Source organism: Vicia villosa, unplaced genomic scaffold (assembly GCF_029867415.1).
Source record: "Vicia villosa cultivar HV-30 ecotype Madison, WI unplaced genomic scaffold, Vvil1.0 ctg.002361F_1_1, whole genome shotgun sequence".
Lineage (NCBI taxonomy): Eukaryota > Viridiplantae > Streptophyta > Magnoliopsida > Fabales > Fabaceae > Vicia > Vicia villosa.
Window position 1 is genome coordinate 327,938 of NW_026705907.1, and position 22,675 is coordinate 350,612.

Consider the following 22,675-nt stretch of genomic DNA (forward strand, 5'->3'; position numbering starts at 1 on the left):
TTACAATTTCCCTTCCCCGTTATTACTGTTTATATTAGAATGCGTGGTTAGTAATTCTAGGGAGTGCAACTTATTAACTGAATTAGCATCACGTAATCTACAAGGTAAAATAACCGAATATAATCACATGATTGGTGCACACACGCACACTTTTGGGGTAACCTCTCTGTTGCCTGTTGCCTGTTGCCTGTTGCCTTGTTGCCTTGTGTTGTTTTGCAGAATAGCTAGTCCCTCGAATACGAGGATACCTTAGCCAGTTGCCTCGATTAAAGATCATGGTCCCTAATGATGCTGCCGTCGATATGCATGATCTCGACCCTCGAAAGTTGCCTTCGAAAAGGCTGAGGTATCCTCTGGTTGCTTACGAAAGGCTATTCTGATCATTCCCTTAGACTACCTGCCTCTCTATGGCATGGGTCAGTCTTATGGCGAATGATAACGCGCTGACCCTTCAATCTCCAAACGAAAGGCTTCCTGCCCTCTTATGGCAAGGATAGATCCTTTCATCCTGAAAGGCTAAAAGAAACCTTATTTTCAAAACTTCAATGTAATTGCCCCTAATTGCTTTGCCTTGCTCTAAACCTTTATTATATTCTTTCTCATACTTCTTCAAAAGGGCAACGCTCATTTACGAGCTAAAGTCCCTATCTTTTTCATCTACATTTCTGAAAAACAAAAGCGAGCAAAGCAATTAAGAGCCCATGGAAAACCATGGATGCAAAGGGTGCCTTACACCTTCCCTTTGCATAAATTACCCCCGAACCCGTTTTCTTTTAAAAAAGGTTTTTCCTGTTCTTTTAGCTTTTCTGAATATTTGGATAAAATAAAAGTCGGTGGCGACTCATGCTTAACCGCGACATTTTCGATTATAAAAGTCAGTTCACCGTATTACAGAACTGGCGACTCTGCTGGGGAGAATTTTTTTATAAAAGAGGGGTTACCTTAAAAGTTTAGGATTCACTTGAATGTTTTCTATTGTTTGCTTTGTTTGTTTTATTTTTCAGGGTTGTTTTAGGAATTAATTGAAGGACGAATCCTACACCCGGATTCAAGTACACTTAAGATTAGGAGTGGCATAGTCATGGCGACCTCTTTCACATATGTGGGAGATGAGTCAATGTGAAGTTCACACTTGAGTTAGGACTCCATAGCATATGCACACCTTTCTCAAATGAGGGGAGTCTATGTATGTGTCTGTGGGTGCGCCGGAGCTCAAGGACCTTTAGTCACCTTTAACCCATCTTGGCCTTTAGGAACGTAGTGGGGGGACTACTCTTGAAAAATGCTGAGAACTAGTCGCTACCAGATGCTACAATTCAGATAGGTTCTTTCTCAAAGTATCATTGCATGATGCGAATGTATCATGTCCGAGGGTGCTTTAGAAGGGCTGGCAATTCTTGATAACTTGTAGAACCCGTTGCTGAAATATCCTTATCCATAGAAATACCCTTGGGAAGGACACCTGATCAGACCCCATGCAAGCCTTAATCCAAAAATTGTGTGACATGCGTGACTTGCCTGTGTTTACTACTAACCTTCGCTTCCTTGCAGGTTTTGTTAAAATGACTTGTTTGTCCTTACTATCTCACGTTCTGCCTAATGAATGGCATTCGCATAGCATTGCGTAACATCATGACATCATAAGCATAACATGATTTAATTAACCCTTTCAAGGATCTTAGGGATTTAAGGCGCACAATTTCAGGTACCTCTATCAAAGGTTGATTTCCTAATCAAGGGGCAAGAGGATTTACTTTCCTCTAGCCACACGTCTTCCAATTCAAAGACACGATACCTATCAAGGGGCAAGAGGATTTATTTTTCTCTAGCCATATGCTTTCAAATTCAAAAGTACAAGTATCCCGAATCAGAGGCTATGACCCACTGGATATGGTGAGCTTGATTCCCATGGGAGAACATCCAAGAATTAGAGTTCTTCGAACAAAGATGCGACCAAACCATTTTCTAATGTCGTTAACCAAATTCCTAAAAGATCCTTGAAAATATTGCATTTGCATTCATAACATCGCATAACAGGTTTCTTACAATAGGTCTCTAATCCTCCCTCGCTGTTTATTTCAGCATCATGGACCTTGAACAATCTATCAAAAATCTCCAAGCTCAGAACAACCAATTCCAAGAGATGATCTTTAACTTGGCCGAGGGGCAAGAAGAACTAAAGGCACTTCTGATCGAGAAGGAGAAGGATCAACATAGGCAACAAGATGGTCAAGGTAAATGGAAATCCAAACCCAAGCGATCATTCACTCCGTTGCACATGCCGATGTCTCAAGTTCTGCAACAACTGCTCAACCAGAACTTGATAACCTTATTACCTTCTTATTCAATCCCTACAAATCATGCTCCTGGGTATAAGTACCATGCGAGATGTGCTTATCATTCGAATAGTCCTGGTCATGATACAGAGAATTGTGGACCGTTGAAACACAAGATTCAAGACTTAATTGATGAAAAGATCATTGACTTCAACTCACCTGAGGAGCCTCGTATGGCTGACACTGCAAAGGCCATAATGAACGCAACCAATATGATGGGACATTTCTGATCTCCACACCGACACCACAACAACAACGTAAGCCAGATACACCTAAGCGTCAATTCACCAAGATTAATGTGACGTTGTCCCGAGCATTACAACATCTGTCGAAGATCAAATTGATTACTTTGAGGGACCCTCCAACGAATTCTAACACCTACATTTCTGACTATAAACCCAATGCGAGGTGCGCGTACCATTCCAACAGTCTTGGACATTACACAAACAATTGTTGGACATTAAAGAATAAGATTCAAGACCTGATCGATGACGGAGAAATCAAATTCAACCCTCCTAAAAACTCCTGTGATAATAATCGCTCTTAAGACTAGTCATGACAAGACTGATTGACGTCTAGACGGACGAACTTCTGGATCATTAGATCTACTTTCATGCGCAATTCCTATTCTGTTTGTTTAAACATTCGGCTTATGATAGACATTATCTGTTTTAATAATCATCATCAGTGCATTGCATATGTTTGTCTTGAATAAATTATTTTCGTTATCACTCATTTTAAATTATGTCTTTATTCTGCATATGTCTTTGTGATATTTAACTCCTGCTAAGCTGTAAGCCTTTTAAGGGAGGATGACGAAAACTATACCGCAACCTCATACAGTATGCTTTTGAACGGACTATGCTGACGATGTACATGCATTTGTTCAATTCCTAAACAATGGAGATATAAGGATGTTAATCCCTCGTCAACCCCCTTTGAGCCTAAGAAGTAGAAGTTTCTTTCTTGTACTAATTAAAACCCTCGATCATAACCTGGGGCAGGGTAATTCTCAGTTAATTTGGCTGTGCATTATATTTTAAGAAGAACATTCAATACACCTTTCAACGAAGACTTCAATCACAAGCGTTCATCCGCACACATCAAAGAAGCGTGGGAGATGTCAATCAAAAGCTAGTGATGGTTCATCAATCATCAAGCAAGGCGGTCAATATCTTCCCAAAAAAAAAAGAAGAAAAAAATGAAAAAACATATATACAAAGAAAAGCCTGCTAAGTCAAAAATCAAAAAAAAGGTGACTGTAATCTCAAAAATAAACAGTTCAGGCAAAAGTTAGGGATATCGAAAAGATGAAAACAGAAAAGTCAATAAATTCCTGAACAACACAATGTTGTGACTACCAAAAGGAAGAAGTGACTGCCATCTCAAAAGTTCTCTTTGCTTGTGAACCATCAAAGGTGCAAAATCCAAAAGTATCTTGGAACCTGAATGCATAAGTTGAATTAACTGAGCTTAGGACTGAAGAACATCACGAAGAAGGGGATGGGTATAAATAAATTTTGAGCCATTATCCTTTGTTTCTTAAACCGTGAACCAAGCCACGTTACAACCCTTGAAAGTCCTAACTGAAGCATGGTTAGTTCGAAAGCATACTGTCATCAAAAAGGTATCCCGACTCCTTAAGGTTACCAAAAATGCTAAGTTGATATCACGTTTGTTACGAATATCATGTTTTTACAAATATCACGCCTTTACATCTCTTGTTTTAATGTTTTTCAAAAACTCAAGACAAACGTATGCATTGCATCTCATGAATTCATTATTAAACAAATTATGCTACATAATTTCAAATGTTAGCAACAGAAAGAATTTGCACAGGGTACAACTAATGACTAAAAGTTATCCCGACAGACAAAATCACTTCAGAAGCAATGTCTCTTACGTATACAAGGGGCATGACACGTTTTTCCCAATCAATCTGGGGCAATCAAGTCAAGATTCCAAGAATCTCTCAAAAGCCAAACAGTCAGGGGCATCATCCTAAGTTTACGATTACTAGGGGCATGTCGCCTACAATATACACTTCATAAAGTCCTCGCGAGGTGAATCTCCTCAAGTTCCTACTAGCAGGGGCAAATCTATGAAATTCCAGTTTGACATCTGATCAATACTTAGTGGTAAGTCCTAACCAAATCCACGAATGGTAGTTACTATAATACCGGGGGCAACTTTCACCCATGTCTCCCCACAGAGCTGGGTTCACAAGATCATATCCCCACAAAGTAATCACTAAGATGATACCTCCAAATACTCTCGTCCCTACAAAGACATGGCTCCCCAACAGAGGTTACATCTTCAACACTATCGGTTCTCCAACACTTTGCTCTTCTCCAACATGGTTTATTAATATATCTAATCCCCAATCAGGGAACATCAAGTTACTGATCATCCCCAAGCAGAAATCATAAACCCCCCAGTTGAGCATCTTCAAAACAAGATCAGACATCAAAATCACAAAGGCATAGAGATTTATTTTCTCAATCAAGACATCAAAATCACAAAGACATAGAGATTTATTTTCTCAATCAAGACAACATAAAACACATATCATATGTCATAAACATATTCATACATTGCATACATTACCTCGTAATGAATTCATCCATAACATACAAAGTTTCTCATTTATTTTGAGGGACTCATTACATAATACATGCATCATGACATTGCATAAAGACTAACTATACCTATTGCAAGATACAGGTACAGACAAATGAACGAAATCTCCAACTTTCCAAGATCTAATTCAGCTACTACGAACGGTACTGACACGACAAAAAAATCTAATTCTATCATCAAGAACGGTGTAGAGGCGATCATCTCTCCAAGATCTAATTCAGTTACTACGAACGGCACTGACACGACCAACTCTCCAAAAATCTAATTCATCTACTATACGATCAACATTCAAACAACTACTTCTCAAACACTTCAGTCCAGACATCTACGGATGCAATTTGGATTAGTCTAACGCACGACTCATCCATCAGCCTAACGCACGGCATTCCAGACATCTACGGATGCAATTTGGATTAGTCTAACGCACGACTCATCCATCAGCCTAACGCACGGCATTCCAGACATCTATGGATGCAATTTGGATTAGTCTAATGCACGACTCATCCATCAGCCTAACGCACGGTATTCCAGACATTTACGGATGCAATTTGGATTAGTCTAACGCACGACTCATCCATCGACCTAACGCACGGTTTTCTAGACATCTGAGGATGCAATTGAGAATAGTCTAACACACGATTTATTCTTCGACCTAACGCACGGTTTTCCAGACATCTGAGGATGCAATTGAGAATAGTCTAACGCACGATTTATTCTTCGACCTAACACACAATTTTCTAGACATCTGAGGATGCAATTGAGAATAGTCTAACGCACAATTTATTCTTCGACCTAACGCACGGTTTTCCAGACATCTGAGGATGCAATTGAGAATAGTCTAACGCACGATTTATTCTTCGACCTAACGCACGATTTTCCAGACATCTGAGAATGCAATTGAGAATAGTCTAACGCACGATTTATTTTTCGACCTAACGCACGGTTTTCCAGACATCTGAGGATGCAAGCTAGACCCAGTCTAACGTACGACTCAACCTAAGTCTAAGGCTCAAAAACAGTCTAACGTACGACACATTCTGACTCTCGAGTATATCAAGTCAGATGGCATCTTCAAGCCCATCTCCATCATACATCTTCTCGAAACACCTGGATGGCATCTTCAAGCCCATTGCCGACAAAAGTCCCTACTTCAGCTAGGGCAAATTTCTTGCTATTCTAGTGTTCAATCATCTTCCACCTTCAGATACCGACTGGCCCACAAACCACCCTACATCTTCAGGTTTAAGATAATTGAACAGGGGCAGCTGTCATACCCCAAAATTTGCCCATACTATTTCTTTTATTCAAATTCAAATCAATACACAAAGCTCCTAGACACACTCTCCTATGCAAGGCTCTGAAACTAGGGTTTGGCTTATTCAAAGGAAAATCAGTGAATCAATGGCTCCAAGGCATCTCATATGGTTCAATATATCTCACATAATCTCCATGACAAATATCAAGTCTCATCTCAAAGAATTGGTCACTCAATTGTTCAGGAAGTCAATAGTCGACTAAGTTAACCTAAAAGTCAATTGTGGTCAAAGTGAGGTCAAAACTCCTGATTTTTTTTGTCAAGATCCTCATATTGAAGTATAATTCACCATTTGATCAAGAATTGATCATGGTTCATCAAAGAAAGATCAGAAATTAACAATTACAAAAAGTTTCTAAATTAGGGTTTTGTATAGGAAAAGTCAACTAAACTTTGACCAGCCATAACTTTCACATAGAACATCAGAAATTTCCTATCCAAAGCTCATTTTGAAGGAAATTGAATTCTCTACAGCATTGTGTCTCACATGCCAAGTCTAAAAATGCTTCATTTGAGAGATATGGACCAAAACATTATAGGTCCTCTTCAAAAGTCAACAAAAAGTCACTTTTTTCAAAAGGACACACAAGGAGCATGGAAAATCATTTTGATATGAGACCAAAGACATTGGTTAGAGGACGCTATAAGGTTTCTAAAAAGTCCTAGAACACTTTCATACCTCAAAAATTGAGAGAGATAGGCCTTGGTAAAGTTGGACCTTTTTAGAGGGAAAAATGTGAAGAAAAAAGCTTCAAATTGAATTTTATTACAAAGAGGCCCAAGTTTTTATGATCCAAACTTGATCCACAAGTCATCCAAGGCCCCCAGTATAATTACCACGAATTTTTAATATTTATTTAATTTTATATGGATTTTCATTCATTTAAAATTAAAATAATTCAAAAAAATTCAAGGTAAATATCAAAGATTTGTTTTTTCCTCAATTTCAATCTTCATTAATCCTAATAATATCTCAATATGTCACCCGAATTCGTGCAAACCAATGTGATGAAGGAAAATATTGAAATTGGCCAATAATAGAAAGATTTCCTCCATAATTCCAATCAAGCTTCAATCAAAGATTCATGGAGATTTCATGCAAATTTGTTGACCTACTTCACACCCTTATAAGTACCTGAGCAAGGCCAAAGCATCAGGGTTACCAAATTTCGCAGCCAAAGACCCCAAAACCCGAATGCAAAATCAAGGAAAATTCAAATACGTTTGTGGAGATAAAGACTGATTCAAAGAGTGTTGAAGGCGTAGACACGTTCCTGGAGCGACATTGATCATTCCCAGATCGTTATCAAAGCCCAAAGCATCTTGTACCGGTACCAGAAACTCACAGTTTGCTTGAAATTCTTGAGTTTCGATTACACCTATTTGTGCATAATAAATAAGTTTCGACTGCATAACATTGTTTGATGTGATGCTTGCAAGCTATTGGTGATGTTTAATTGAAGCACATGTTCGTATATAACGATACACCATAGCTAGGGTTACGAAGCTCCAAATTGGGGATCGCGAATGGAGCCAAAATCAACTCAAACTGAGGCCATCAATGCGTTTAGAATGAGATACTGAATCTTAATCCGTTCTTGATTGTTGTATATCTGTTGCTTTGGTGAATTTCATATGTGCAGGTGAATCAGCTATGGTTACCTCCGTAGCAAACCCAAGGGAAATTCGTAGCAAAATTTCCAGAAAAAGCAATGGAGAAGATGATGGAGTCTGGGCGCGAAGGGAAGATCATTTAAATTTCTTTGTCTTTTTATTATATTAGGTTTGCCTTAATATCAATTCAGTCATATGGCGCGAGTGGAAACGCGTACGGTTTGCAAGGCCAGGAACCTGGGTTCGAGTCCCTCTGGCCACACTAATTTTTATCCTATTGATTGCTTGCAGATCTGGTGTTGCTGCCACACGCGCAGCTGCTATACATCCTCACACAATGGCCCTCGGATCACCATCAAGGAGGATCAAACGTCCCTGGGAGCGTGGATTCACCATAGTCCATCTAGGACGCATCACACAAGATCCTAAGTTAAGATTTTTATAAATCTTTTTATTTTAATTACATAACATATTTATTTATTTAAATATATATATATATATATATATATATATATATATATATATATATATATATATATATATATATATATATATATACATGTTTGCATGTTTTTATATATAATAGTTTTTACTAACTAGTTTTTTTGTTAAAAAAACTTTCTTTTTTCTTTTACAAATAATATAATAATATTTATTTTAAATTATTTTTATTATGTTATTATATTATTTTCCTTTATTCAAATAATTTTGTGAAATCATAATTATTTTCTTTTAATTAATAAAATTATGGTAAGGTCATATATTTAATCGAAACTCTTTTTACCGATTTAATTAATTAGGTTAAAAACCAATAATTAATTAAATTAATTTGTTCTATTAACCATGACTAACTTGTGCCCTAATCAGGGTTTACGAGGATCATTCCTACACTGAAATATATTTCTTTTTCTGTGCCTTTTCAGGGTTGTCTTTTCAGGTGCCTTCCGACTACGCGTCACACCCTTCACAAAGCTAAGTATTTAATTTATTTTTAAGTATTAAATTTATTGTATTTTAAAAGCCTATTTGGTTTCCTTTTGATTTTAGGGTTTGCCCTTATATTTCTGAACTGTGCATACATTCACCTTTCTCTATTACTTGCTTTGCCATTTTTCAGGGTTAACCCCGAGGGCTCCCCGCCAACCATGTCAGATCAAATGCAAAGCTAAGTATCTACTCTTTATATTAATTATCCTTTATCCTTATATTTTTAGGGTTAACCCTAATTGCCTCCGAATCGATAATGCACTCACCCTTCTTTGTTTATTCTTTCTTTTCCAAATCTTCAGGGTTTGTCAATTGTCGAAGCTACAGTATTGGTAACCCTAAACCCTAACTTTAATATTTTCTGTTTTATTTTTTTTAATTATATCCCGCTGGTTTCAATTCCCCCTTCTTCCGCTGGTTACAATTTCCCTTCCCCGTTATTACTGTTTATATTAGACTGCGTGGTTAGTAATTCTAGGGAGTGCAACTTATTAACTGAATTAGCATCACGTAATCTACAAGATAAAATAACCGAATATAATCACATGATTGGGGCACACACGCACACTTTTGGGGTAACCTCTCTGTTGCCTGTTGCCTTGTTGCCTTGTGTTGTTTTGCAGAATAGCCAGTCCCTCGAATACGAGGATACCTTAGCCAGTTGCCTCGATTAAAGATCATGGTCCCTAATGATGCTGCCTTCGATATGCATGATCTCGACCCTCGAAAGTTGCCTTCGAAAAGGCTGAGGTATCCTCTGGCTGCCTACGAAAGGTTATTCTGATCATTCCCTTAGACTACCTGCCTCTCTATGGCATGGGTCAGTCTTATGGCGAATGATAACGCGATGACCCTTCAATCTCCAAACGAAAGGCTTCCTGCCCTCTTATGGCAATGATAGATCCTTCCATCCTGAAAGGCTAAAAGAAACCTTATTTTCAAAACTTCAAGGTAATTGCCCCTAATTGCTTTGCCTTGCTCTAAACCTTTGTTATATTCTTTCTCATAATTCTTCAAAAGGGCAACGCTCATTTACGAGCTAAAGTCCCTATCTTTTTCATTAACATTTCTGAAAAACAAAAGCGAGCAAAGCAATTAAGAGCCCATGGAAAACCATGGATGCAAAGGGTGCCTTACACCTTCCCTTTGCATAAATTACCCCCCGAACCCGTTTTCTTTTAAAAAAGGTTTTTCCTGTTCTTTTAGCCTTTCTGAATATTTGGATAAAATAAAAGTCAGTGGCGACTCTTGCTATCCGCATATTTCGATAAAAAGTCAGTTCACCGTATTACACACCCCAAGAGAAGGTCTTTTGAATCAGAATGTCTGAGTACTGTTGAGATTCCTATTACTGTTAAGGAGGGAACCCATCATGAGAACAATGTGGAAATTGAAGTCTTCAAGTTTCCGATTATTGAAAAGAAAAAGGTTCCACCTATTGGAGAAAAGGTTGAAAGCCATAAAAGATTGTGACTCCCTTGAATTAGACATTGTTGGATTGTGCCTAGTGCTTGATGTCAATAGCTGCAAAGGTCATTTATTCTATCTCTGATTAGTTTGGACATGCAAGCCAATGTGGTAATCATCACTTGTACACATGTGGAAATTGCGTGGGGCTCCCGATCGAGGGATAAGCAAGACATTGTCTATCTTGAGCATTGCGCCATTTGCATTGCTCGAATCCCTTAAAGCACTACAAATTCTTGTGCAACTCAGTCAGAATCTTTTGCCATGTGATAATCAAGAGTATTCTACGAAGACATTTCTCATTCTTGGGTTTTTGCTTCATATCATGTGTCATCTCTTCCTGGAATTTCTTCTCAGTAGCCTTTGCTCAACAATAGTGAAAGAAAGAATATGAGAAACGAAATGATGTAATTCTAATGCCTTGTGCCCAATTACTTCCCTGGTGGTTAGAATCTCAGTTGGTTAAGATTTGTGTTGTGGGTCTTCCTTACCACATATAGCTCTCCTGAGTGTGATGATCATACTAGCTTCTTCCATTTATGATGGTGATTACCGTTCTAGCATCTATATTTGGGGCTCCCGACCGAGGGATAAGCAAGACATAGTTGTAGCAACCTGCCTAAAAATTTCAGCTTTCGAGTCGCCACCTATTCTGAAGGGTGAATAGGAAACCCTTACGCAGTTAAGAGATTTAGGGTAAGCTATTATAATCAGGCTGAGGGAAGGTGTTAGGCACCCTCAGCCCTTTCCTAAAGGCTAATGTTCAAAGATTAGGGTTGCATGGCAGGATTTGTAAAGAAATGTGGCAAACAAAATTAAAATGACATGATTGAGATTTTGAAGAGGGGGACTCGCCTTGTTGCCAAGTGCCTACGTACCTCCTTAGGGAGGATCAGAGTCTACGTAGTTCGGGAAGGGTTGTACGCCATTTAGAGTTTGAATTTGATTTGATATGGTTTTTTAGAGGCTTTTTAGTTAGCCTATCGCAGTTTGTTTTGTCTTGTAATTTGAATGGATTTTAGAATTATTAGGGTTTGGGCGTACAACCCTGATTTGGCACAATCAACCGCAATGATCAATAGGTTTGATCACCATAATTAAAAGATTAAGGATTTGCATTGTTACCAATTCAAATCGATTAATTCGATTATCACTAATAACAACTTATTGTATTTTATTATTTATTAATTGGCGTTTTATATTGTTACCTCTCATAATCGATTAACACGACTACAAATAATAACAAATTATATTAAACAATGAGGCAAGATTAATCACCACAACCAATAAGATAGTTGCAGCCCTTTAATCGAATTTAATTGGATTTTTATTTTAACAAAAAAAAAGGTACTTTAATTATTTTTATTGTTAACCACAGCGATTAATCGGTTTAATCGGCACGAATAACAATTTGGAAATTTTTTTATATAATCATTACATATTTATTTATAAAAAAAATAATTATCATATAATTAATATATATCAAAAATTAGTATTTTAATTAAAATAAAACTAATAATTAAAATTTATTTAGTTTTATTAAAGGTTTTGATTCTATGTGGTTGCTTAATAGGGCTTATGTCATGGGAATTCAATCAGGGGCGTTGGATCTAGCTGGGTGGAGAATTGAATGGCCAGATCTGGCAGGCGCATGGTAATGCCTATAGCATGAGGCGCATGGGATAACTGGTTAGAAATTCAGAAAAATAATATGTTGGAGGGGAGGCTCGAACCCATGACCTCCCCCTCACCAACGTTTCACACAACCACCAAGCCACATGCATACACGCGTTAAAGAATCGTCCCCAATATAATATATATAAAGAACAATGGGCAACAATAAATCAGGCGCGAAATTCAAAATGTTCCAGTAACGTGAAGACACGTCGTTGTCTTCTTCCCAAGAACCTGCAAGACTCTTATGTTTTAGCTACGAAATTGCTACGGTTTTACTCGTAGCCAATCAAACACGAAAATAGCGATTAAGGCATGCATCCATATAAATCTTTCGCGACCCCTGCAATCGTCTCACCTAAACCACGCGAGTTCACTCATATATTCAATTAACCCTAATTTTAAGCCTAATAAGAAACCCCAAATCGGAAAACCTAGAACTCAAACCGGCCTCTAATGGCAAATCATGTTTAAAGCGCATAAACACCAAGCAAACAATTCAGACACGTTCACAACATCAAAACAAACATGAATATGCAATCAATTCTCAATATAAATGCATGAATCCTTCAGATCGAACAAGTTTTCGAAAGGACCTACCTGAGTTAAATGGAGAGATTTCTGGGGGTGTTGGTGTCGCGCGATGATCCAGACACACTCAGGGAACTCCAAGGAAGCTTTTGCACCTTTCAGATTGGGTTGAGATGCCCTAATTCTCTGAAACCGCCCTTGAGTTTTTTGAGGATTTTTGTGTTCTTGCAAGTTCTCTTCTCTGCAGATTTTCGACCCCTGATTCGATCCCTTATGCTCCTTACTTATACTAGAGTGGATTAGGTTAAAAAAGAGAGCCCACAACTCAATGAATCCAATCTTGCCATATTTGAATATTTGATTTAGTTTCTTGAATCTTAAGCTACTATTTTGGTCTAAATTTGTGTCAATCTTTCTCCTTTAACTTATGCACGAAAATTAAATGTATTTGGTCATAAATATTGATTAAAAAAATGATCAAAACAAATTTCCTACCAAATATTTGATTTTTCATTTAATTAAATCATTAAAAACTAATTTTAAATGAAATAAAATTATGTAAAATCAAATAAAATGATATAATTCATGGCATATGTTTTGGATAGATTGTGGACCAAGTTTGAGTCATAGAATGTGGGCCCATTTGCAAGAGTTCCTATTTTTGCCTTCTTATTTCACATTTTAGTCCCTCAAAATCACCTAACTTTGATCGAGCATATCTCCTTCAATTTTTAAGCTATGAGGGAGTTCCAATACTTTTTTAGAAACCTCATGAGGTCCTCTACAAGCCACTTTAGAACATATTTTTCATCTGAAGCTTTCATCTTGATCATATCCTCTTTGGGAAAAAACTGCTTTTGAAGGATGCCTGAAAATGACCTGTAATCTTTTGCCTTGTATCTCTTAAATGAAGCATTTTTGGCCTTGGCTTGTGAGACACAAAGTTGTAGAGAATCCAATTTCCTTCAAAATAGGCTTTGAGTGGAGAATTTCTGATGTTCCATGTGAAAGTTATGCCCAGTCAAAGTTGGGTTGACTTTCCCCTAAGAAACCCTAATTTGAACCTTTCTATATTTATTCATCTCTGAGTTTCTATTAATGGAATCATGATCAAGCTTTGATCAAATGATGGATATACATCCCCATACTTGTTGTGTGACCAATGGTTAGAAGTTTGGACCATGCCTTGACTTTGGATTTGAACCAGTTGATTGTAGATCTTGAGATTGTTTGAGCAGATGACCTTTGGAATAGTGCCTTGACTTTTGCCATGGATTTAGATTAGATCACTATAAACCATACATCCTTGATTAGGAGCCTTATCTCATTGACCCCTCTTAGGGGAACCTCAAACCCTAGCCTTAGGAGGCTTTTGACTAGGGGTGTTGCTTGAATGGATCCCTAGTCTTTGAATCTTTGTAAGTGAAGTAGATGGGGCAAATTTTGGGGTATGACAGCTGCCCCTGTTCAATATTCTTAAACCTGAAGAGGCGGATAGGCTTGCTTGCCTGTTGCGACCTGAAGAGGGAAGATTATTGAACACTGAGAGTACCCTGAAATTTGCTGATATTGCGGAGTGTGGAGTAGATGTGTTGCTGGAGAACGTGGTGCCATATCACTGTCGTGATAGGACATAACACGAGGGTTACGACTTGGGTTGAAGTTGAAGGTGCCATTATCACTGCCAAGGGACTAACATGATAAGACGTAACGCGAGGGTTACGATTTAGTTTGGAAATTGCCGTTATCACTGCCGTGATAAGACGTAACGCGAGGGTTACGATTTGATTTGGAAATTGCCGTTATCACTGTCGTGATAAGACGTAACGCGAGGGTTACGATTTGGTTTGAAATTGCCGTTATCACTGCCGTGATAAGACGTAACGCGAGGGTTACGATTTGGTTTGAAAGTTGCCGTTATCACTGTCGTGATAAGACGTAACGCGAGGGTTACGATTTGGTTTGAAAGTTGCCGTTATCACTGTCGTGATAAGACGTAACGCGAGGGTTACGATTTGGTTTGAAAATTGCCGTTATCACTGCCGTGATAAGACGTAACGCGAGGGTTACGATTTGGTTTGAAATTGCCGTTATCACTGCCGTGATAAGACGTAACGCGAGGGTTACGATTTGGTTTGAAAGTTGCCGTTATCACTGTCGTGATAAGACGTAACGCGAGGGTTACGATTTGGTTTGAAATTGTCGTTATCACTGCCGTGATAAGACGTAACGCGAGGGTTACGATTTGGTTTGAAATTGCCGTTATCACTGCCGTGATAAGACGTAACGCGAGGGTTACGATTTGGTTTGAAAGTTGCCGTTATCACTGTCGTGATAAGACGTAACGCGAGGGTTACGATTTGGTTTGAAAGTGCCGTTATCACTGCCGTGATAAGACGTAACGCGAGGGTTACGATTTGGTTTGAAATTGAAATTTAAAATAGAGTTTGAAATAGGATTCCAGAGAAGCCAAGCTTCATCTGTAAAATGATGCTCTGCGAATGTATATGCTTATGATTTGTTGTAGATGTATGCATGCTTATGCAAATGGTTCATATGTGAGTATATGAATATGAATATGTATGATGGCTTTGATGCATTATCTTCTGTCACCCGTTGGATTTGCTTAGCTTTTCGAGCAGCTTTGTGGGTCTTAACTCAGATCGTCTGAAGTTAATCTACCGGGGTATTGCAGTGCTTTCAGGACCAGGCGTATATTGACTACCGGAGATGTTGTGGTTTCGTCCCCTCTATTTTAGTCTGATGGTTTGTAAGTTTCTTGTTTTAAGTTCGAAGTTTAAAGTTTATGAGAAATAAATTATTCTTTGCACTTGGTATTGAAATGATGAAGCGATAAGTATGAAAGGAAAAGACTTTTATTGATCGTTGCCTTGAATTGGCGAGTGTACAAAAGGTATGAAAGAAAGAAAAATGACAAATAGAAATGATATTAATACTGCTATTGCTCTTTTGCTCTCGAGGGCCCCGGTAATCCTTTGACTTTGGAAGTTGATGGTTGCCCGATTTCCCATCCTTCATGAATTGTCTTGGGCTCGTAGTTTGGAATCTTGCCCCTGCTAGGCATAGTACTTCTTGACTGCATCTGAATTGATCGGATGTGGTAGCTCGTCCCCATCCATGGTGGTGAGGATGAGTGCTCCTCCTGAGAACACTGTTTTTATGACATATGGACCTTCGTAGTTTGGTGTCCATTTTCCTCGGGCATCAAGTCGGGGCAGTAAGATTTTCTTGAGAACGAGGTCCCCTTCTTTGTAAGTTCGAGGGCGGACCCTTTTGTCGAACGCTTTTTTCATTCTTTTCTGATAGAGCTGCCCATGGCACAAAGCCGTCAGTCGCTTTTCTTCGATGAGATTAAGCTGATCAAAACGGGTTTTTACCCATTCCGATTCTTCTAACTTTGTGTCGGCTAGGACTCTTAATGATGGAATCTCCACTTCGATAGGGAGAACTGCTTCCATGCCGTAGACCAAGGAGAAAGGGGTTGCCCCTGTGGATGTGCGTACTGAAGTTCTGTAACCGTGCAGGGCGAAGGGAAGCATCTCAGGCCAATCTTTGTACGTCTTCACCATTTTCTGTATTATTTTCTTGATATTTTTGTTTGCGGCCTCAACAGCGCCATTCATCTTAGGCCTGTATGGTGAAGAATTGTGGTGTTCAATTTTGAATTCCTCGCATAACTCCTTCATCATGTTATTGTTCAGGTTCGACCCGTTGTCAGTAATGATTCGACTTGGGATCCCATATCGGCAAATGAGGTTATGCTTGATGAACCGAGTAACCACTTGTCTTGTTACATTTGTGTAGGAAGCAGCTTCGACCCACTTGGTGAAATAGTCGATAGCAACCAATATGAATCGGTGTCCGTTAGAGGCTTTGGGTTCGATCATTCCTATCATGTCAATCCCCCACATTGCGAATGGCCATGGAGAGCTTAGTACGTTCAGTGGATTTGGTGGCACATGTACTTTGTCAGCATATATTTGGCATTTGTGACATGTCCTTGCATGTTGGAAGCAATCGGCCTCCATTGTTAACCAGTAGTAACCAGCTCTTAGTATTTTTCTTGCCATTGAATGTCCATTTGCATGAGTCCCAAAGGTTCCTTCATGGATTTCCTTGATGATCTCTTTGGCCTCGTTTTTATCCACACACCTTAGTAATACCGAATCGTAGTTTCGCTTGTACAGGACATCGCCGTTTAGGAAGAACTTAGATGCTAACCTCCTTAGCGTCTTTTTGTCAATTGTGGAGGCGTTTTCTGGGTACACTTGTTTCTCTAGGTATTCCTTAATGTCATGGTACCAGGGTTTGTCATCAGCTTGTTTCTCGATCGTCAGGCAATAGGCTGGTTCTTCGAAGTGTCTGACCGTTATCTGAGGTTCATGATTTGGCCAGTTTACTTTGAACATGGAGGAGAGTGTTGCCAACGCATCAGCCATTTGATTTTCCTCCCTCGGGATATGATTAAAAGTGATGGTATCGAACTCAGCCATTAGTTCCAGTATGAGGTCTCGGTACGGGATTAGCTTTGCATCTCGCGTATCCCATTCTTTATTGACTTGGTGGATTACTAATGCTGAATCCCCATATACCTCGAGTAACTTAATCCTCAGATCGATCGCCGCTTCTAGACCCAATATGCATGCTTCATATTCGGCAATATTGTTGGTACAGTCGAAACATAATCTCGCAGTGAAAGGTATGTGACGATTGTCAGGAGATGTCAAGACTGCCCCTATGCCATGTCCTAATGCATTTGAGGCTCCATCGAACGTGAGAGTCCACACTAGTCCTGGTTCGGGTCCCTCATCGGGCCCAGGTATTTCATAGTCTCTTACCAGCATAATGTCCTCATCAGGGAAATCGAATTTCATAGATTGATACTCTTCAATGGGCTGATGAGCTAGATGTTCTGCCAATACACTCCCTTTTATTGCTTTTTGGGTGACGTATTGAATGTCATATTCCGACAATAGCATTTGCCATCTAGCGATTCTTCCCGTGAGAGCCTGTTTCTCGAACACGTATTTCAAAGGATCCATCCTCGATATTAACCATGTGGAATGGTTCAGCATATATTGCCTTAGACGTTTGGAGGCCCATGCTAGGGCGCAACATGTCTTTTCCAACGGTGAATATCGGGACTCGCAATCGGTGAATTTTTTACTAAGATAGTAAATAGCGTGTTCTTTCCTCCCTGTTTCGTCCTGCTGCCCCAGTACGCATCCCATGGATCTGTCGAGGACAGTGAGGTACATGATCAATGGCCTTCCCGACACCGGGGGTACGAGTATTGGTGGTTCTTGTAAGTAACGTTTTATGGTTTCGAAAGCTACTTGACAATCGTCATTCCACTTGATTGGTTGATCTTTTCTTAGTAGCTTGAATATGGGCTCACACGTAGCAGTTAAGTGTGAGATGAACCTTGAGATATAGTTCAAGCGCCCTAAGAAACCACGAACCTCTTTTTCTGTCCTCGGGACGGGCATTTCTTGTATGGCTTTTACCTTGTCAGGATCTACCTCTATGCCTCGTTGGCTCACTATGAATCCCAGCAACTTTCCCGACCTCACGCCAAATGTACACTTGTTCGGGTTCAACCTTAGTTTGAACTTCTTCAAGCGTTCAAACAACTTTTGCAAGTGTGTGAGATGCTCCTCTTCAGAATAGGACTTAGCGATCATGTCATCTACATATACCTCAACTTCCTTGTGTATCATATCATGGAACAGTGTGACCATAGCTCGCTGATATGTTGCCCCAGCGTTTCGCAATCCAAAAGGCATCACCTTGTAACAGAAGGTACCCCAGGAGGTCATGAAGGTGGTTTTTTCCATGTCTTCGGGAGCCATTTTAATCTGATTATACCCCGAGAATCCGTCCATGAATGAAAACACTGAAGCTTGCGCGGTGTTATCCACTAGTATGTCTATGTGCGGCAGTGGGAAGTCGTCCTTTGGACTTGCCTTATTTAGATCTCTGTAATCAACACACATGCGTACCTTTCCATCTTTCTTAGGTACTGGCACTATATTGGCGATCCATGGCGGATATTCAACTACGGCGAGGAAACCTGCGTCAAACTGCTTGAGTACCTCTTCTCGGATTTTGTTATCCATGTCAGGCCGAACTCTTCTGCGTTTTTGTCTGACAGGTGCACAACCCTCTTTGAGTGGTAGCCTATGCACGACGATGTCTGTATCCAGCCCAGGCATGTCACGGTATGACCAAGCGAATATTTCCACATAGTCATGGAGGAGTTTGACCAGTGTCACTTTTATGCCCACGTTCAGTGTTGCCCCAATCTTGATTTCCTTGGGTTCTTTGTCGGTGCCCAAGTTTATGATTTCGATTGCTTCTTGAGGAGGGAGCATGCTTTTGGATTCTCTGTCCATTAGCCTTGACAATTCTTCTGGAAGTTCATCGTCTTCCTCATCCCCTTCCTCAGACTGATCAGCGAGAGCCTCGAATTTATATTGAGTTTGAGCAGTATTATTATCGGTGATGTTAGAAGGTGATCTGCACAAGTTTATATTATTATATTTTTTTTAGTATGCAATTATGATTGTGCTTTGGTTTTATGCAAGAATGTTATTTGTCATTTCGAGAAAGTGAATGCAAGAACGAGACAAAGTTTTCGATACCAAATGCAAACGACAATTTTATTCATAAACTTAACTTTGAAAGTAAATGGGGCCCTTACAAACCAACTCTATGCTTCGGGCGAGGCATGAGCGACATTGTTTTTTTTTTAAATAATTGAAAGGGAAAAACACACGACAAAAGCAAATTACTTTGAAACGTAAACTATCTCCGGTATCTCCAAGCTTGTCCAATTTTGAAGTTGTTCTCCTGGCCTAATCATCCGGATGAAATTGGACGTTCCTTCCATACTAGATATCATGGATACATGCTCATATCCACCTGTGACAAAAGTCTGTGCGATCGGAGGGAATCGTTGCTCTTCCTTTGCAGCCTTCTTTGTTGATTGGCATCCTAACCCCAGACGATCTTTCTTCTCTTGCACTTCTGGAATTTTGCCCCAGCCTTCCATCTTTGTGTCTTGCAGGTCTCTCCAGGATGTTACCGCCCTTCGCGTTTTCTCAATTGGCAGTGTGACAGCAGTGGCAATCTCTAGTGCTTGGAACGAAGTCTCTAATGCTTTTTCCCCAGCCTCAATGTATCAGTATGAGTCTAGATTGCTGACAAATATGTCCTCCTCCCCACTGACGGTTACTATAGAGTTTCCATCCACAAATTTCACCTTTTGATGCAGGGTAGAGGTAACTGCCCCAGCAGCATGGATCCAAGGGCGTCCTAATAAACATGTATAGGCAGGCTCAATCTCCATCACTTGGAAGTTGATGCAGAAAGTGTGAGGGCCTATTACCACAGGGAGGTCCACTTCTCCAAACACCGGGCTTTGCGACCCATCAAAGGCTTTGACCACCAGACGGCTTGGTCTTATTACCAGTCCTTCCAAATCTATCTTGTCTAAGGTGGCCTTTGGCATCACATTTAATGACGACCCTGTGTCGATCAGCACTCTAGACAGATGAGCTTTCCCGCATTGTATGGAGATGTGCAGGGCTTTGTTATGCTCTTTCCCTTGTGAGGGCAACTCGTGTTCACTGAAGCTTAAGCATGCCCCAGCAGTAAGATTAGCCACCATTCCATCAAATTGATTTACAGTGATGTCTTTGGTTACATGGGCAGCACTCAAGATCTTCATCAGGGTGTCTCGATGTTTTTCTGAATGAATTAACAGCGAGAGGAGTGATATCCTGGATGGAGTTTGGTGCAACTGATCCACTACCTTATAATCACTTTTCTTGATTAATGCCAAGAATTCTTCGGCATCTTTGTTAGTGATCTCCTTGTCTATGGGTGTGCTTCTTTCAGTAGGGACCACAGTGGCTTGATCATTTGCTTGTGCTGAATTCTCTTTTGATTTAGCAGTATTGAATATGCGACCGCTACGAGTCATACCCCCAGGCCCGACGATGTTTGTCACATCGGTACTAGCGTTAGACTCATATTCCCATGGAACTGCTTTCATCTTGTCCACAGGATATGGATCCCTGACTGGGATAATCCTAGTGTGTACTTGTGCGGGTATCAGCAGTGTGGCTTTGGCGCAAGGGATGATCAACGTCTTCCTTGCCCCTTGTCTTGGTATCATTAACGGTTCATTCCTGTCCAGCATGGCCACATACTCTTCCTCAGGATATTCTTTAAACTGAACTACCCCTTGATTCACGAGTCTTTGCAAGGTTGTCTTAAAGGCTTCGTTATGTTCGAGGACGAACCCCTTTGCAAGTAGATACCTCTTAAGGGCATCTATGGGGGAGCTCCGTTGTTGAACAAACTCTTGCTCGGTGACTACCTCTATTGCGTTGACTGCGCCATCATGGCGGGGCATAGGGTTTGTCTTCACATTAGGTTTGTCAAAAGCAATTGCTCCTGACTCTATCAGGTCCTGAACCTTGTGCCTAAAGGCCCAACATTTTTCCAATGTATGCCCCGGAGAATTGGCGTGAAATTCACACCTCTCATTAGCTTTGAAGTTGGGCATAGTCTTTCCGGGAATCGGAGGTGGCATAGGCCTGAGTTCCACTAACTGCTCATTTAATAGATACTTCAGTATCTCACTTTTAGAAGTGGGCAAAGGGTCGAACTTCCTCGGGGGGCCTTGGAATCTTTGTTGAGGTGGGTATGTCATGGGAGGTCTAAACTCTTGGTGCACTACTGCATTGGTCTCCCCTTCCTTCTTTTTAGCGAAGGTTGAGGTGGGCCTCTTAGAGTGATAAGAGTTAGATGAAGCTCCCTGTATTTTCCCATCCTTGATTCCGTCCTCAATTCTTTCTCCGATAACCACTAGATCTGAAAATCCCGAGGATACGCTTCCAATCATTTTATCGTAATATGGTCCTTGCAGAGTTCTCATAAACATGTCAACCAGCTCTTTTTCCAATAGTGGGGGTTGGACTCGAGACGCCAGTTCTCGCCATCTTTGGGCGTATTCCTTGAATGACTCTTCCTTTTTCTGGGACAAGTTCTGCAGTTGCATCCGATTGGGTGCCATGTCCAGATTGTACTTGTACTGCTTTAGGAATGTATTAGCAAGGTCGTTCCAGCTTCGGATATGTGTCTTTTCTAACTGCATATACCATTCAACAGATGCCCCACTCAGGCTGTCTTGGAAGAAATGCATCATTAGCTTTTGATCACTGGCGTAAGCAGCCATCTTCCTGACATACATGCGCAGATGACTTCTAGGACATGTGAGTCCCTTGTATTTCTCAAAGTTGGGTATCTTGAACTTATGAGGAATAGTCAAATCCGGCACCAAGCTCATTTCGTAGGTATCCACATCAAAGACATCGTATCCTTCTACTGCCTTCAGCCTTTCTTCCAGCGCCTTGATTTGTCCGTTATTTCTAGCGCTCTCTTCAGAATCAGCTTGGGTTTGCTTATGTTGGTACTCCTGATTCGGCTCGTCTACCTCCCCATATTGTAAATCCACATAATCCTCATCCTTAGGTGGATTGTTAGCAGGGATACGAACAGTGCGAGGCGCCCCCTCTTTCTGAGTAGCGGGAATGAATCCTTCATGGGAGGCTTCTCCCTCTTCATGGGTTTTGGTAACCCTCTTTGATGAGTGGGTGTTTGACTTATGAGGGTCAAAGCCTCGAACATATCCTAACAGTGGATTGCCATCGTTTGGCGTCTCCTCATACCGATTCCGAGCTTCCCTCGCTCTTTCCTGCTCATCCTTAATGTCCTTCATGAAGCTCAACATTTGTGCCATTCCTCCCTTAATCTCATCCATAGTACCTTTCAGCTGGGTTACTTCCTCACGAAGGGCGGCTTGGTTCTGTTCCAATTGTTCCATTGCCTTTTTCTTTTGAGATCTTGTCTGAATCCGCGGTTGAGTTGCAATGGTGTGACTGAATATGAAGATAGTTTTTCTTATGTTTTTTTTTTGAAATAAATATGATGTGCATGATATGCATGCTATGCTTATGCTATGTTCATGTCTTATCCACATTATTATAATACACATATATATTTATATATTATTTTTACT

At 40.1% G+C, this 22,675-nt stretch overlaps 1 protein-coding gene across 1 annotated transcript; it reads right to left on the minus strand.

The window, feature by feature from the left end:
• Nucleotides 1–19,768: 19,768 nt before the first annotated feature.
• LOC131638657 (uncharacterized) lies at nt 19,769–22,417 on the minus strand. Its single transcript, XM_058909223.1, has 2 exons — nt 21,968–22,417; nt 19,769–21,016 (listed from the first exon to the last, which is right to left on the minus strand). Exons 1-2 carry the CDS (start codon nt 22,415–22,417, stop codon nt 19,769–19,771), a joined length of 1,698 nt encoding a protein of 565 aa, XP_058765206.1.
• Between the last annotated feature and the right edge of the window lie 258 nt (nt 22,418–22,675).